At 52.4% G+C, this 16,522-nt stretch overlaps 2 protein-coding genes across 4 annotated transcripts; one reads left to right on the top strand and one right to left on the bottom strand.

Annotated features, from left to right (window-relative positions):
* Positions 1 to 2: 2 nt before the first annotated feature.
* On the top strand, positions 3 to 5,338 carry TSPAN6 (tetraspanin 6). Of its 3 annotated transcripts, XM_065077879.1 has the most exons (8): positions 3 to 165; positions 275 to 463; positions 659 to 733; positions 1,309 to 1,407; positions 1,653 to 1,808; positions 2,500 to 2,583; positions 4,323 to 4,401; positions 4,593 to 5,338. In XM_065077879.1, the coding sequence occupies exons 1-7, from the start codon at positions 79 to 81 to the stop codon at positions 4,389 to 4,391; spliced, it is 759 nt and encodes a 252-aa protein (XP_064933951.1). In that variant the 5' UTR covers positions 3 to 78; the 3' UTR covers positions 4,392 to 4,401; positions 4,593 to 5,338. The 3 variants fall into 3 exon arrangements, with proteins under 3 accessions (XP_064933951.1, XP_064933952.1, XP_021140115.2); XM_065077880.1 differs by lacking the exon at positions 659 to 733; XM_021284440.2 differs by lacking the exon at positions 2,500 to 2,583.
* A 1,074-nt stretch (positions 5,339 to 6,412) lies between these two features.
* On the bottom strand, positions 6,413 to 16,157 carry TNMD (tenomodulin). Its single transcript, XM_005500144.3, has 7 exons — positions 15,924 to 16,157; positions 15,662 to 15,796; positions 11,769 to 11,909; positions 10,865 to 10,966; positions 8,879 to 9,032; positions 7,195 to 7,367; positions 6,413 to 6,898 (listed from the first exon to the last, which is right to left on the bottom strand). Exons 1-7 carry the CDS (start codon positions 16,140 to 16,142, stop codon positions 6,689 to 6,691), a joined length of 1,134 nt encoding a protein of 377 aa, XP_005500201.2. The 5' UTR covers positions 16,143 to 16,157; the 3' UTR covers positions 6,413 to 6,688.
* Between the last annotated feature and the right edge of the window lie 365 nt (positions 16,158 to 16,522).

The following is a 16,522-nucleotide window of genomic DNA, read 5'->3' as shown; positions in this document are numbered from 1 at the left end:
TCTCGGGCTCCTCCGGCCGGGCGGGGCGGGGCGGGGGCGCGGCGGGGCCCGTCCCGGCAGGATCGGCCCGTGTCGGCCATGGCGTCCCCGTCGCGGCGGCTGCAGACGAAGCCGGTGATCACCTGTCTCAAGAGCGTCCTGCTCACCTACACCTTCGTCTTCTGGGTGAGCGCTGGGCCGCGACCGCCCCGCCCTGTCCTGGCCCCACGACGTGTCGCGGGCGCGCCGCCCTGTCGCGACAGTCACGAACCACAGCGGCTTTTCTCTCTCCCAGGTGTCGGGGATCGTGCTGCTGGCCGTGGGCGTCTGGGGCAGGGTCAGCCTGGCCGTCTACTTCTCCCTGCTGGACGAGAAGGCCACCAATGTCCCCTTCGTCCTGGTGGGCGCTGGCACTGTCGTTGTCCTTCTGGGCACCTTTGGCTGCTTCGCCACCTGCCGCGGCAGCACCTGGATGCTCAAGCTGGTAAATGGCACCGGATGGGGTGGGATGGGGTCCCATCCCCTCCTGACCTGTCCCAACCTGTCCTGATCCATCCGGACATGTCCCAGCCCAACCCCATCCCGTCCCGTCCATCCCAACGCCATCCATCCCATCCCACCCCATCTCATCCCATCCTACCCAATCCCATCTACCCTATCCCACCCTTTCTGCCCACAGTACGCCATGCTCCTGTCCCTCATCTTCCTCATCGTCCTGGTGGCTGCCGTCGTGGGGTTCGTCTTCAGGCACGAGGTGAGTCTGGGCGACCACTGCTGTCTCCCAGTGTTGCAGAGCAAGTTTTCTGCTGGTTTTAACCCAAGCAGATGTTGCTGGAGGCACAGAGGTGATGCTGGCAGTGGTGCTTAGTTTAGCTAAAATGAGGTTAAAACAGCCTGAAGAGCAGCTTGGTCCCCATAAGGACCCATAAGGTCCCCATAAGGACAAGGCTGGGCACAGCGTACACCCAGCAGAGCACGCTGCCTCTCCACCAGAACAGGCAAAGTAAACCTGGACTTTAATTTCTGGCTTTGATCTATCTTTTGCACTATTTCCTGTAACTAAAGCTACTCCAAGGGCTCCTGGAGCAGCCTGCTTGGAGGGGAGCTGGCACTGTGTAAGATCCTTGTTATTACACACAGCACCCCTGCCGCCACAGCACAGCCCAGCCTGCCCTTTAATACAGCATTTAATTGCCTGGGTGGCCAGGGGAACGTCTGGTGGCCACGGCCGGAGTCATTCCTACTGTTGCTGAGACGTGACTAATGTGGGACCATGGGTCCCAAAGTGCGGGAGGGAGCAGCACTGCTGCAGAGACCTCTCTCTTGCAGATTAAGACCAACTTTGAGAGTAATCTCAACCTGGCCTTGAGGGACTACAATGTGACTGCGGATCGGCACAGCGAGGCCGTCGACACCATCCAGAGAACTGTGAGTGCCGCAGGCTGGCAAGTGGTTGGGGGGACGTCCCTTGGGACCCCTCTGTGCTATCAGCGTCCCTGTCATGGTGCTGGGGGTCCTTTTGCACCATAGGCTTTTGAGTTTGGGAGGAGATGCTGGTGAGATGGGGGCAGTTCCTAGAGAGGTGAGGGCGGGGGGCTGTGGGAGCAGTGGTAGGACTGAGGCGGTCAGTACCCTGGTGTGACTGTGCTCCCCACACATGCTTCCCCCTCCAGCTGCACTGCTGCGGGGTGCAGAACTACTCGGACTGGGAGAAGACTGAGTACTTCACCCAGAGGGGCATCCCCCGGAGCTGCTGCAAGAGCCAGGACGACTGCTCGGAGGAGGATCTGAAGGACGTGAGAAAAGCCAAGTTGAAAGTGTTTGTGGATGTAAGTTAAGCTCAGAAAACCCCCCTGCCAGTCCTGGAGGTGGGGAGCACAGAGCTGGTGGGTGGAGAAGGGCTTGCCCTTCCCTGGGAGGCTTGGAAGGAGAACTGCTCTCTCCTTGCAGACACCCTGTGGTCCTGGCATCCCCCGGGGTTGGAAGATGTGGAGGAATGAGCCTTCCCTCATGTCTGAGGTCCGCCCCACCTCTTTCTTGGAGGTTCAGGACCAGTTGGACACACAAGTATTTGCGCTCAGGGCTGTGTGTTCAGGGCAAAGGGTGAATAAGGAGGTAATTCCTCAGTAAAGTTAGTTTCGGCAGCGCTGACGTCTCTTGTCAGCCGTGCAGAGTCCTGACCTGTTGGTAAGCACAGGTGACCTCATCCGGCAGAGATGGCTGAGTGATGCAAGGAACGTTCCTCTGATGAGTCACCTTGCTCAACCCAAGGCTCCTGTTGGGAGCAGCCCAAGGGCAGCACTGCCCTTGATAACGCTGCTGTGCTGGGAGGCTGGTTGGCAGCGCTGACAGGGAAATGACTTTGCCAAGGCCAGGCAGGACGGTGGCAGCCAGAAACTCTCGGCTGCCTGCACAGGAGCATCTTTCCCTGCAGCTGCTGGCACTCTGGAGAGGTGCTGGGTTGTGCTTAGGGAGTGTGAAAAGCACTGGACCCATGTGCTTGCTTTTCCTCCTCTGCAGGGTTGTTTTTTCCTGGTAACGTCAACAATGGAGTCAAAAATGAGTGTTGTGGCTGGCATCTCCTTTGGCATTGCGTGCTTCCAGGTAACTCTCCCTTGCTGGCTGGCACAGGAGTGCAGAGTGAAGCTAGTGTGTCTCCAGAGGAATTTAATTTCTGTGAGTCTAGTGTGTGTACAAAAGGCACGGCCTGTTTCAGCCAGGGAGAAACAGCTATTCTGCGCATTCCCCTGGGGTTTAATCTCACCCCTGTACAGTCTCCAGTCTCTTAAACCCAGGGCTGAAGCACCAGCTCTGTTTCCTTGAGCCCAGGTTATTTGAGAAGAGCTCCTGTCTGAAACAACTGATTTCCAGAAAACCCAGGTTGTGCTGCGCTGGGCAAGCTCCCTGCATTTGCTGTTGGCCACGATCAAATCGTGCCTTTCCTTTTCCTACCCACTGACCTTCCTTTTTATCAGGGAGGTATTTTGGCATCTCTTCTGTGTGGCTGGGACACTGTGAGTGCCTGCGGGTCACAGCTTATGCTGGCAGCTCACACCCCACGTGCTGCCTTACCCTGCAATTGCTTCCTCCCCCTCTTGCTCCCCAACCTCTCCTTTCCTTTATCCTGCAGGACATTTCCTGCAGGAGCCGCAGCAGCAGCTTTATCCCAGCAGGAACCGAGAGGCCCCTGCCCCCAGCTCTGCTGTGCTGGGCACGCTGACGCCACGGTGGGGTTTCCCAATGCACTGTAGTGGGACCTGCAGGATGCACAGCCAACCCTTTTTTAGCTGGTTTGTGAGAGCTTGCTGGGTGCTGAGCAGCTGTGGAGCAAGCTCAATTGGCCTTGACTTTGGAGGGGCTTGAATTCACCCTCCCCTTTGTCCTGCGTGCTGGTGGCCAGGACCACCGGCTGACCACATCAGCATGTGGAGAAATAACCCTGCCAAGATATTTCTCCTGTAATGAGTGTGTCGCCATGTGTTTACGGTACCGGATGCACTGCACTGGGGGAGAGGCGGGAGCTGACAGCCCCTGGCTGCAGTTTGTGCTACAAAGTGCTCTCGGTTGCGGCTGGGAGAGCCTGAGAGCCAGAGCCACTCCACTGCACCCAGCTGCTCGGCCCTATCCCCTCCTCAGTCCGGCTGTGCTCACCATGAGGTCACCAAGATGTGACCGACACACAAACTGTGAGCTGCGCACTCCTAGCTGCGAAATTATCTTGGCTGATGCCAGGTTTGGGAATTGTAACCTGTTCCTGGCTTTTATTGCCTTTAAAGCAAGCCTTGCTATGTCATGTGGCTGTCCGGGACCCATCATACAAATGTACTTCTAACTTAACTGGTGTAGGTCAAACTTGTTCAGTATCTGCCCCTAAATGTCTGTAAGGGGCCAGGAGGCCACGTTGTGATAGCAATAGCGTGTCCTTCAGATGCTGACGTGAAAACAGCAGCCTTGCTTCCCAGCCATCTTTGCAACAGGGAGAGATGTCTACTGTTCTCTAGTGGCTGCTTAATTGGCTGTGACGCTCCTGATATCTGTGTGATCTCCAAAATTACCATGAAACACTAAATGCTTCATGAAGCAAAATGTAACAGGATAGGATGTGAAACATTTCTTGTGAGGAGCTTGTTTGGCTGGTGCCTGCCAGGATCCTCTGCTTCAGCCACTCTCGGTTACACTGAGGCAGAGCATGGCTGCCCATGTTGTGGTTTATAAATCCCACTGTTCATCTTTGGCATTTATGAAACTGATGTTCTGGAGCAATTTGTCAGGCATGTCCCCTAAATCACTGCAACCTGTTTTTGGCTACCTCTGATGTGTTTTTCTTGTTTTCTCTTTTTCAGTTGGTTGGCATCATTCTCGCCTGCTGCCTGTCCCAGTACATCACGAACAACCAGTATGAGATGGTGTAGCTGTGATCAGGTATGTCTGCCCAGCGATGTGAGCTTGGTGCGCTGCATCTGCATCCCGGGCTGCTGCCTGGTAGGCACAGCAGCGGGTACCACTTTTGGGGCTGTGTGGGGATAGAGGGGACCTGCAAAACTGTGTCTGCTCCATCATTTTAAGCTGTCTGTAAATCCAGCCCTCTCAACACTTTGCCTTGTGCATTCCAGGATGTGCTCTCTGCAGCCAGGGAGGATGCCACCACCTCCAGTTTTCCTCTGGATGCTGCTTCCTGAAATCTTCCTTTGAACTGACTGATCTTCTCAACTAGCTCATAGAAACAAGCGCAGCAGCTGTCCTGGTGCGCTCAGGGACTTGTCCTAACACTACTCTGCTGTGCCACCGCGTGGGATAATTAGTGTAGCTGCGGTGGTTACAGCAAACGTGCTCCGCCGGGCGCTGCAGCCCCCGGCTCTTTCCTCGGTGCTGCGCTTGAGTGCCGTGCCGAAGCCAACCACGCTGGCAGCCCCATGGGACTCCCAGTGCTCATCTCCAGTGCCTTCATTCAGAAAGTGATGCTTTCCCTCAGCTCAGGCAACCCCTCAATATCCCCTCGCTCTCCAGACACAGTTGCTCTCGAGATGGGGCTATTGCCCCATTAAAACACAGCCCTGTCTGCCTGAAGCCCTTGGCTCAGCAAGGTCTCGGCTTGTTGCCAAGCTTTCTCTCATCCCTGGGTTTTATATACTTTTTTATAGTTGTACTTTTAAAAGTACAGGCTGTAGTGATTCTTTGTAAGCTGTAGTGAGGTTTGGTGATGTAGCTCCTGGTGCCTTTACCTTGGTAGGTGTCCTTGCACCGAGTCAGCTGTGACTTGATTGTCAGTATTATATGCTGCTTTAACTCGTTTTCTGTATCGAGTAGAACTCTTTTGTCCTGAGACACAATAAATATTAAGATATTTTACTCTATTAAACTGCTTTGGCTTTTCATCTCCTGGAAATTTCTCTGCTTAGGTCACTCTAAACAGCAGCAAAACCCCGTGAGGCAATCTGCTCACCCCAGGCCAGCCAGTAACCTCTGGACCATTACAGTTCGCAGTTCTCCGGTGTTCACTGGTGCACTTGTGCTTACAAATACCTTCTGTAATTGAATTTGCTTCATAACAGCGGTTGTGTAACAGGGCTGAAGCAGAAGACCAGCAGCCAGGTGGGTTTCTTCAGCCCCATGCAAACGTGTGCATCCTCTGCTGACCACCGCTCACTCAAAGCAAAGAACAGCGGTGCTAGAGCTGCTGACATCTCCAGCCTCTCCCCGGGGCAAGAAACATGGATTTAAACTTTTGTGTTTGCTGTTTGACCGGCAAGCCTTTGCCTTACCAAATGTAATGCAGCAGCGGCACAGTGAGGCTCCTCTCCTACCCGCTGTGTCAAAGCTGCTGGGCAGCAGCTGGGTCTCAGGGACAGGAGCTGGAACCTGGGTCTGGCCTTAGCACCATGGCCACAAGCAGAGGTAGTCTGTCAGGGGGTGCACAGGGTTTAAGCAGGGGTTAACATGCTCTTAACCCTCAGCACACAGGCAGTGTCCTGCTCAGGGCAGCTGCAATGTCAAGGATTTTCTTTTTCCCTCCCACAGCTCAGGTTTTGCCCATTTGTTGATCACAGCTGGGGACAGCTGATGGCATGGGGGGTTCTCGGTGCCTCCGCTCCCTCTGGCTTTGGCCGCTTCCCCAGGAGATCTTGTGCCTGTTCCTGCCTCTGCCTTGCCTGCATGATGTCACGCTGCACATTGCTCCTGAGGGGCCTGGTGGCACCCCTGAGCTGTCACCAATAACTACTGAACACATGGGAACATGCTGGAACGGAGACATGGGACGTGCTGAACAACGACCAGTGCCATCAGGGAGCAAATTAGAGACCTCCGCACGTTCCCAGAGAGGCGAGCGCCGGCGGTCCCAGTACCTGAGTTATGGATGCTCGTGACGAGGCAGCCAAGCAATTAGATCACTTCTCAAGACCCATTAAGCATCACAGACTGAGACTAAAACGACTTTCCATTTTCTTTGCAATTGCTCATACAAGACATTTATTGTTCGCCTCTTGCTGCTCAGCGTGGCAACGATGCGCTTGAGCACGGCCTCCCCCAGCCCCGTGGGGGATGCGGGGAGGGGGACAGACAGTGAAGGTGCCACAGCCAGGGGGCTTGCACACTCGCCAGCAATGAATCAGGTAACGACCTGCACATCAGCTGTGTCAGGATGCATCTGGACGGGGGGTGGTGTGGCAGGTGGGTGCAGGGCAGCATCCAAGCACCGGGCGGGTGGGTGCTACACCCTGCCCAGCATCCGCGCGATCCACCAGTTGCAGGGCATGATGATGCGGCAGATGACCCTCCCACCCTGGTAGCAGTAGGGGTAGGGGTAGTAGCCCAGGAGGGGCTCGCAGACCCGCCGGCAGTAGCGGTTGGCACGGCGGCACTGGGCACAGCAGTAGCCTTGCTCATCCCACAGCGGGTGGAACTCCAGCCCGTTCTCTGACTGTGGGAAAAGCCAGTGTCAGCAAAGGGGGACACGTGGAGAGAGAGGGGGACATGTGGCCGGGGTACCCTGGGAAGACAGCCAAGACACTCCAGAAGCATGGACAAGACATCCTTAAGGACCACAGCTAGGGCGTCTGAGGGACATAACCAGGACACCCCAGGAGCATGGCCAGACCACCCTGGGAACATGACCAGGACACCCCAGAAGCATGAACAAGACATTCCAAGGAGTAAAGCCAGGACACCCCAGGACTATGTCCAGGACACCCCCAGGATGTGATTCCCCACACTCACATAGTCGTTGACGGGCAGGTCCTCCTCGGTAAGCTGCCGTGCCTGACGCTTGGGCCCTGGCTGTGCATCCTTCTCCACCTCGCGTTCACTCTCCCCGTCTAACCAGCTCTGGTTGTTCACAAGCAGCTCGGGGTCCTCTTCTTCCGTCCCTTCAAGGTCAGCCAGCTCAGGAGCTACAGGAAGAGCCCAAACATCAACAGTGAGGGAGCAGGGGGACAAATGTAGCAACAGGCATTGATGTCTCTACCAAAATTTAATTCTGTGGTACAGGAAGAGGAAACCACTGCAACCTCAGTAACTGCACCAGTGAACCAGCTGTGCTCCATTGCCTCCTACTTTTACCAAGCTCAAGTGAAGGGCTGTAGGAGATACTATGCAGGAGGAGAGGGCAGAGAAGACATGGCTTATACCTTCCCTATGCTCATGGGTTTTGGGTACCCATGGGTGGTATTGGCACCCCCTGCACAGGGCTGCAGGTGCAGAGAAGCATGTCTTCATAGAATCATAGGACAGTTTGGGTTGGAAGGGACCTTCACAGCTCATCCAGTCCACCCCTGCCATGAGCATGCAGATCAGGTTGCTCCGAGCCCCGTCCAGCCTGGTCTGGGATGTCTCCAGGGACGGGGCACCTACCACCTGTCTAGGCAACCTGGGCCAATGTTTTACCACCCTCATTGTAAAAAATTTCTTCTTCATGTCTGACCTGAATCTCCTCTCCTTTAGTTTAAAACCATCACCCCTTGTCCTATCATAAGAGGCCCTGCTAAAAAGTCTATCCTCATCTTTCCTATAGTCCCCTTTTTTATAGGCCCTTGTGGTGGGTTCTGCTGCTGCAGGGCAGGATTTGTAGACCATCAGCAAGTCAATGTGATTGGGAGCAGATTATACTCAGCTATAGCACCTGTTGGTGACTCAGGTAAGACCCACAGTGACACTAATTTTCTTTGCGGCAAGGTTGAACAGCAGTGACCAAGGAAGCAGAAAGGGGACAGCAGGCAAAGCCAGTAGAAAGAGGACAGCAGCCTCTCTCCACATCGGGGATCTCTGATACCCACTTGCTCCCAGGACCATTGATGGCCATGAGCTGCCTGTCACCCTGGGGGGGCAGCAGAGCAGAGGAAGTTTTCTCAGTAGGAGTTTTTAAACTAGCTCATTCAGAGAGAAGTGGGTTAGAGAGAGCAGGTAATTACACTGGCAGATCTCCGAGGCCACAACCTCTGCGAGGGCTGTGCAGCGAGCAGCTGGAGGTGGCAACCCCGTTGTGTGATTTAGATGCAGATGTCTGCTCAAGCTCTGATGTTCATGCAGTGACGAGAATTTAGGCGTCCCAGTTTCCAGCAGTGCTGGTTTCTTTGCAGGTACAAAGGGTTTGGGTTGGTGGTTCTTTTTTTTTTTTTTTGCCTTGTTATGAGGAGGGTGGCTACTCTGCAAAGTGCAGGGCAGTGGGAAGCCAGCAGAGATGAGCACTCTGCAGAGAGAAACTTTAGCCCCTGCTATTACATTGGCCAGGTTCTCTTGTGGTCATGGCCAACATTGTGTTTGTGTTTGAGACATACAATGAGGCAGGAACAGTTTTCCACCATGTTGTATTGGGGCAAATGGCAGTGGGGACATGGGCAGGTGGCAGGGCTGGTCCCGGCAAAGGGATTAATGAGCACTTCGGGGAGGAAGTGGCTCCTTGTACCTGCTATTGGCGTTGGATGGATCCAGTAGATGGTCACGTTTCTGCAGATGTCAAAAATTTTGGAGCTTTTCAGGAACTCCTTGTTCTGAATGGGCTTTTCCCCAGGCACCCAGACCACGGACTGCTCAAAGTAGGTGCTCGTGATTTCTTCTCCCTGAAAGAAGAGTGAGATTTCACCCCGACGTGGTGAGACACCCTCTCCCCACTGCTGGCTGCTTCTCTTCTTCTTGGCTAACCCAGAGGCACCTCTCCCCTCCCAGAGAGCAGCTGGACTTCATCTGCCTTCGATGGTGGTGCTTGCTTGGGTACACATGCAACAACCCACTGGTCCTCATGGAGGGAGACCCATCAGGAGCCTTCTCTGTCCTGTCCACTCTAAGCCAACACCACCCAGCTTTCTCCTCCCTCTGTTCATCATGCTCCAAGAGCCTTCTCCTGTGCAGTCCCTACCATATGGAAGAGCCTTCTGGAGTGCCCCAGCTCATTTAAAACCCAAGATTAAAACATCTCCCCTCTGCTTTGCTCTTACTACTTAATTTGTCTCTCCTTCTGCTACTGATTTTGTGATCGAACACTTTAATTTATTCCTCACAGAAATTCTTTGCACGGCCGTATTCTGTAATTTATACCACATGTCTCTGCTGTTGCATTAGTCCATGGTGTGTTTTGGCAGGCACTTAGGGAGAGAGATATATAAAGATTATTGGATGTGTCTGTGCTAAGCTATCTTGCCAAGGAGACGCTGTGTACGTTGGTGGTGGTAGCCCATAGAGCAAGCCGGCAAATGGCATTTTTCTCTCCAGAAAGTGTCTAGAGCTGTATTTCTCTTTTATAGAGTTTTTCCGTATGGCTTTGGGAAGTCTTAGGAAAGCGCCAACACAACCTGACCAGCCTGAGTTGGTTTTGGGGTGTCTGGTGAACGCTGGGGGGTTGGGCAGGTGCTGCCTGAAGAACCTGGCAGCGCTGGGAAGAGATGACTAAAGCTTAAATCTATGTTTATCTCATTGCGTTTTACATTTCAGCTCTCTACCCGGGGCAATGTTCTGTTAAAGCCTGGGAAGTCATATCCCTTTTATGATGGCAGCCGAAAAGATCTATTAGCTTCTTATGGCATAATCAAAGAATTGGTGTCTGGGAATTTGGGTCATGATTCAGGGAAATGTTTCTGCCCACGCTTCGTTTCAAACATGTGTCCTGCTGGTGTTTTATCTGCAATGGCTTCCTTGAGGGGGGGTTCAGTCTGCTATCACCCTTTGTCTTGCAAACGTGGAAGCGAGAGGGCTGTGCCAAGGGGAAGGGGACAGGGAAAGGGGACGATTGCTTTCAAGGGACAGAGGCATTACCCCGGGTTACGTAGTCAGAGAGGGGTTAAAATATGGGTTTAAACAATATTTCCATGCATCGTGCAAAGCGTGAGACTCCCAGCAGCAGGATGTGGTGGGCAGAAGTTCAATTGGTGTAAGAAGCCATGGGGCACATCGGTGGGAGAAGGTCAGGACGGGGAGGCGGCCCCAGCTCCACACTTCCCACCTCCCAGGGCTGTTTGCCAAGTGCTTTTTCAAATCACATTTCTTTAACACGGCTGCTCTTTTAAATTCATTACTCCTGCCTCATCCGGCTTGAGAACATGAGGCTCAATTCTTGGAGAAAACAATTTGATGGACTTTTTAGTGCCTGCTAATCCTGAGCTGCCTTGTGACCTTTTGACTACAACAGGATTATTGTTCTTGATCTCCGGTATTGTGCAGAGAGGTTTTTGTCTGTTGGCTGCCTAATCCTGTCTCTTTCCACTTGCTGTTTTTACAAGCAGGCCTCTGAAATAAGATCATTTCATGAAGTGATCATAACTCATTATTTCTTTATTGAGGAGTCTCTGGGAAGGCTGGAGCAGATAGGAGGGCAGTGGGAACAGCGATCATGCTCCCAACACCCAGGAAAGGGGGTATTTCATGGGGGGAAGAAAGGTGTCCTGTTTTATTCACCTACCTCAAGCTCGGGAATCTTGGCCTCTGTGGTCTCAGGTAGGACTTTAGTCTGAGCTTTGATGAAACATTTTTGAAGTCCGACAAAGAAGATGCCAGTTATTCCCTATAGCACCAAAACAAACACAAAAAACAGCAGTCAGGGCAAAGTAGGAGGATAAATAACTCCATTGCACGGAAGGTACAGCTGGATGAGGGTTTAGTTGTATTTTTCCTGCTGATGTTTTTCTGCAAACTCTGTTCAGCAAGAGTGCTAAGATGTACTAACAGATTTTCCTAAGGGATATTGCATTTTATGGTTTGGGAGAATTGGGCTTTTTACAAATATTTTAAGGCAGATAGTGATAAAATTTTTACTTTGCTCCTCTTCTCCATATAACTATCATGAGCTATGGTTATCATAAATAAAAATATGCAGAATAGCACCTGACCATTATGGTTATATGAACATTCAGCACCCAGTTTCTGCTAGGCTATTAGCTGAAAATTTTGCCATATGTCTCTGCACAAGGTATTTCCCTACAAATTTTAATTAGGTTTCAGAGAGAGCCTACAACCTACAACATTGTCATGAGGTTTTAGTTCTCTCCAGACAGACAAATGTACTTGGCTCGGATAGATTTATGGTGATTGCATTCCTTTGCAAGGGTAAATCCAATAACTAGGTCTTGCTTTGAAGATATATTTCATTGGAACTGAACCACACCACTATTAAATACCGGTGGAAGCTTTTGTAGGCACACATCTCCTTTCCTTTGAGAGCATCCCCAGAGAGGCTGCATATGGACGTGATTCCCCCTGACCATTCCAGGTCTTGCTCCAGCAACCCCACGGCATCCTAAGGGATCCCATTTGTCCTGCTGCAAGACCACAGGCAGAGTCCCAGGGACAAATCCTGCTGCACTCACATTTTTGAAGTCATGGATCTCCAGGATTTCCTCGCTGCCATTCCCGCTCCTGAAAGTCTCTGTCCTGGCCAGTGGGTCGATCTCCATCACAATCTTCTTCTTCTCACCGTGGCTGAAGAACGTGTGCTCCATGTTGTAAACCTGTGAGGGCCAAAACAGCACAGGGGTTGCCTCTGTCCCCACCCAATTTAACAGGGTGGCCAGTGGGCAGGTGGGCTGCTGCTGGGTGCCTGACCCTGGTGCTGAGCACCCTGCCATGGGGCTGCTTGGTTCCTTGCTCTGAGATAGGGCAATCATTTGGGTTGTGCAAGGAGAGGCAGCTCCCAGGCACCCAGGGTGGGGAGTGGGGCAGGATGAGGCCAGGCTGTGTGGAGACAAGTGTGTCAAGCCTGGAAGAAGATGCTCATCCACAGTTGCACCAGGAGCTTTGCCGTGTCTCAGCCTTTGACACTGCTGTTTGTGCCACGAGCCCATTATACGTCCCAGGCTGGACTCAAGTCCTGAGCCCAAGGGACCTTGCTTTCCCTTCTGCCTGGCTTTCTTGCTCTGTCATTCCAACCTTGGATTGCTTGCTTCATCACTGTGTCTTTGTCTTTCTTGCTCTACCACTGCATCCCCAGCTCACTGGCTCCATCACTGTGTCCCTGGCTCACTTGCTCCATAGTATCATCCTCAGCTCACTTGCTCCATCTCCGCGCCTTCTGTTTTTCCTGGAAAGGCAGAGGTAAAAGCCTCTCTATGCCTGGAGGATATCAGGGATTGCCTGCCGATCAAAGACCTCCTCGAGGGCTGCTGAAGAACTTCAGGGCGTAGCAGCCGGCTTCCCGCCGGCACTCATCACCACGGGGAGCCAGCGGGGAGCAGCTCCGGGGGGAGCAGCCTCTCCTCCTCGCAGGTGCTCGCTGCACTCAGCCAGCCCGGCAGCCCTCCAGTCCCTGTGGATGTCTGACCTTACAGGATGAGCAGTGGCAGATGCTATTTGAAGCACAAAAATGATCCCGCTGGCATGGTGAGACCTGACGAGCCTTGGGGAGTCTCATTTCCTGAATCAAACGGTGTCATGCTGAAGCAAAGGGCTTGTGAAAAACTCCTCAAGCCTGCAAGGCAGGAGGGAGTGATGGAGGCATGGGGATGGAAAACCCCTGTTTGTCCTCTGGTATGGTCTTGGAGCTGGGGAAGGAGCGCCCTGGTCCCACAGCAGTGCCTCAGCAAGGGGCAGGGGCTCTGCCTGCAACCCAACCCAAACCCCCTTTCACAGGCCCCTGCTTCTTGCATGTCACTCCCTGTCAGGGGGTTCAAAGCCTCTGAACAATATTTTCATAGAATCATAGAATCATTTTGGTTGGAAGAGACCCTTAAGATCATTGAGTCCAACAATAACCTAACTCTGGCACTAAACCATGTCCCTAAGAGCCTCATCTCTACATCTTTTAAATCCCTTCAGGGACGGTGACTCCACCACTGCCCTGGGCAGCCTGTTCCAGTGCTTCACAACCCTTTCCAGGAAGAAATGTTTCCTAATATCCAGTCTGAACATTCCCTGGTGCAACTCGAGGCCATTTCTTCTCTTCCCATCACTTGTTACTTTGGAGAAGAGACTAACACCCTCCATGCTACAACCTCCTTTCAGGTAGTTGTAGGCAGTGATAAGGTCTCTCCTCAGCCTCTTTTTCCTCCTCACCAGTGCCCAGTACAGGGGGACGACCACTTCGCTACTCCTGCTGGTCACACTATTTCTGATACAAGCCAAGATGTTGTTGGCTTTTTTGGCCACCTGGGCACACTGCTGGCTCATGTTCAGCCGATTGTCCATCAACACCCTCAGATGCATCATCATCCCCCATTCTGCAACTGCAGAACCGGCTGTGCAGGCAGTAACCCTAGCTTAAGAGTTCGTAGAGCGATGTGCGCCTTGGCAGCCATGAGCATCTCCTGTTAGTCAGCAGGAGGCTTTTATCAAGATATATAGCTGTCAATGGATTTTATGTTATGGTAAAGACAGTCTGAAGCCTAAAATGGCTGGAAGGCCGCCGGTTTTGACTGACAAAAAGTGCACGGGGCCATAAATCATTTCTAGGAGGGTAGGATCCCGGATGGCACCTTAGCTTTGAGTATCTTGCCATTTAGGAAGAATTACTTTGGCCAGCACAGTGGCTAGCAAACCCATTTGGGCTTGGCTGGCTCTGTGCTGCTCATAGAGCTGTGAGATGTTTTATAGGGCTAAAAATGCACTTGCTTGCGAATTGCTGAAATATGTCCCCCTGTGAGGCCTCGACGAGCCCCTTGTTAGCTGACTCATCGCCTTCGCTCACCCGTGGTGCCGGCCGGCGCGGATGCTGCTTGTGCAGAGGGCAGCGCCGTGTCCAAGGCCACCCCTCAGAGGAACAAGTCTTCTTTAAAGATTTTTCTCCACTCTCCAGTTGCATGAAGGGAACTCAAAGGGTTTTTTTGTTCTTTAAAGAGTTTAATCCCACTTGGTTTATATTTTCAAGCATTAGGAACTCCCAGCCTCCCCCATCATCCTCTTCCCAGAGGACTCCTAGACCAGCTGGAGAAGTGATGGCAGACACGGCGATGTTGGACACCAGGAGCGTCATGACACCTGTGGCTCCACCGCAGGAACATCTTTGCTCTCCTGTGACCCTGTGCTTCACTCACCCATCCATCAGGTGTTGTGAAGGGCTTTCAGAAATACCAGATTCCATCCTCCATCAGGCCATGGGAGCCGAGGACCAGCGCCATGTATAACCCTTCCAAGGCTGTGGTGATGGCTCTGTGCCTCTGGCTCAGAGAAAACTTCCCCTCCGGGGGTTAACAGCCTCTTCCTCCCATGGCTGGCACACACCCTGTTTTTCGAGGAACAGTAGAGACTTTATAACCGTCTTGGCAGGAGCTTGGAAGCACATATGGCTTTTATTGCTTTTTCTTTTATTTTTTGGGGGGGATTTATTTCTACTTGATGATAAGAAGACAAAGTTTCCTGCGAGCGGGTGCTTCCTCTGCCCCGCGGGAGAGCAGCCCTGGCGCGGCTCCAGTGTGGGACAGGGAGGACAGAGGAGGTGCCACCATGGGAAAAAGGCCACTTTGGCCGTACTTGGGTGTTTTAGGGATGCTCTTAAGAGTTGGCAAAACCCACCAGCACCAGGCTGCAGAACGGAGCCTCCTGAAAGACCATGGAAAGTCAAAGAGGAGCAATGAGGAGCATTGGGCAGGCTGTTGGCTTCAAGGTTAAGATATTTTCTTTGGGTATGGGACAAAAAAAAAGAGGAGGTTGGCAGAATTGCCAAGTTCTTGGCCAGAATAGGCAGAGATGCCACCCCCGGCATGCTCGGCACTTACAGCAGCATCTGTCTGGGGACCTGGGAATAAATGAGCACAATCCAGTTAGCAGGAGCTCCTCCAAAAGCTAATCTGTCTCACCGTCCCCTCACATTGCAGACACATTAAAGTAAGAAATATAATCCATGACAATCAATCACCACTGCGTCCTGGCTTTCTCTCCTCTTTATGCGGTGGCATAATGACTTTTCCACCAGTTTCTGGCAAGATAATTGAAATGAAATGGAAAATATTTTCTTACTTGTCATAAAATTTGCTGCCGGTGAAATAAGACTAACTTTAACTCTTCGTGGTGCAGCTCCCATCCCCTATAATTGTCAGTTAGGGAAAGAATGCAGCAACAGAGGAAAAAAAAACAGCGCGTATAAAGTCAAAGCTAGTTATGAATAATATGAAGATTTTTAAGTCACATGAACACTTGTGGTCTGAGAAAATGCATTTTGTAAAGTTGCCTGGGTGTAGGGGTGTAATTAAAAGTTGCAGTGAGTCAGGGGGGACAGCTCTGTCTGGGGAAGCGGCACTCAGAAATGCCAGATCAAAGAGTTTTTACTTACTTTTCTGGGTATTGGGTTCCAGAGATATTTGACACCAAAAAATATCAGAATAAGAGAAATGAGCAGCACACTGAGGAGCAGTCCGCAGACCTGGTATCTGGTGCAGGTCTTCTTTTGCCTCTTGGATGCTTCTGCCTAATTAATGATAAAACAGCCATAGCCAGAGGTTGGATGATGATTCAAGGAGAGATGAGCACACAGGCATATCAGAGATTTATCATGCTGACAAGCTGCACGGTAGCAAAGCAAGCCACAAACTTACGTCCAGAAAGCGACAATCCTCCAGGCTCTCCCGAGCCGTCCCTCCCATGGTCTCCTCCGTGTGCGAGGGTGCAGTCCCGCTCTGAGGTGGAGTTACAGAGGAGTTACAGAGGCTCTGGGCTGCACGTTCGGCTGGGAAGGCTGGGTCACGGCCGCCCCGATGACGGCAGCCGCCAGCTTTCCCCATAGCCTGCCAGGCCACGGGTGTTCCCGCAGCCATTCCCACGCTTTTGGAGATGAGCCTGCACCAAGCTCTGCTGTGCGCTGTCCATCGGCCACATCTGGCATCCCAAATTTTCCTTTATCTCTGCTCCTGTCACCCGTGGAGCTCTGGGGACAAGGGCACGGTTGCTTTTTGGGGGTAGTGCCTGTGTGTGGGGGGACATGGCATGGTGGGTGGTACAGGGATGTGCATGGACATGGGTGTGCACATGTGGGTGTGCACACACATGTGCGTCGGTGCAAATGCATGGGTGTGCACATGTGTGTGTGTGCATGTGCATAGGTGTGCGGCACATGTGTATGCATGCATGAACATGCACATTTACATAGGTGTGCATGCATATATGCATGTGTGTGCACATACACATACTCACTGTC

The sequence above is a fragment of the Columba livia genome, chromosome 12, assembly GCF_036013475.1.
Source record: "Columba livia isolate bColLiv1 breed racing homer chromosome 12, bColLiv1.pat.W.v2, whole genome shotgun sequence".
NCBI classification, from domain to species: Eukaryota; Metazoa; Chordata; class Aves; order Columbiformes; family Columbidae; genus Columba; species Columba livia.
Note: the sequence above shows the minus strand (reverse complement) of the source record. Positions and strands in the feature narration are given on the sequence as shown.

Bases quoted from the DNA above. Each gene is read 5' to 3' on its own strand.
- TSPAN6 (XM_065077879.1), top strand. From the start codon at position 79: ATGGCGTCCCCGTCGCGGCGGCTGCAGACGAAGCCGGTGATCACCTGT. The intron at 734-1,308 runs GTGAGTCTGGGC...TCTCTCTTGCAG, and splicing joins GGTTCGTCTTCAGGCACGAG to ATTAAGACCAACTTTGAGAG. The intron at 2,584-4,322 runs GTAACTCTCCCT...TCTCTTTTTCAG, and splicing joins TTGGCATTGCGTGCTTCCAG to TTGGTTGGCATCATTCTCGC.
- TNMD (XM_005500144.3), bottom strand. From the start codon at position 16,142: ATGGCTGCGGGAACACCCGTGGCCTGGCAGGCTATGGGGAAAGCTGGC. The intron at 9,033-10,864 runs GTAGGTGAATAA...CTCTTCTTTCAG, and splicing joins CCAAGATTCCCGAGCTTGAG to GGAGAAGAAATCACGAGCAC. The intron at 7,368-8,878 runs GTACAAGGAGCC...CTCTTCCTGTAG, and splicing joins CCATCCAACGCCAATAGCAG to CTCCTGAGCTGGCTGACCTT.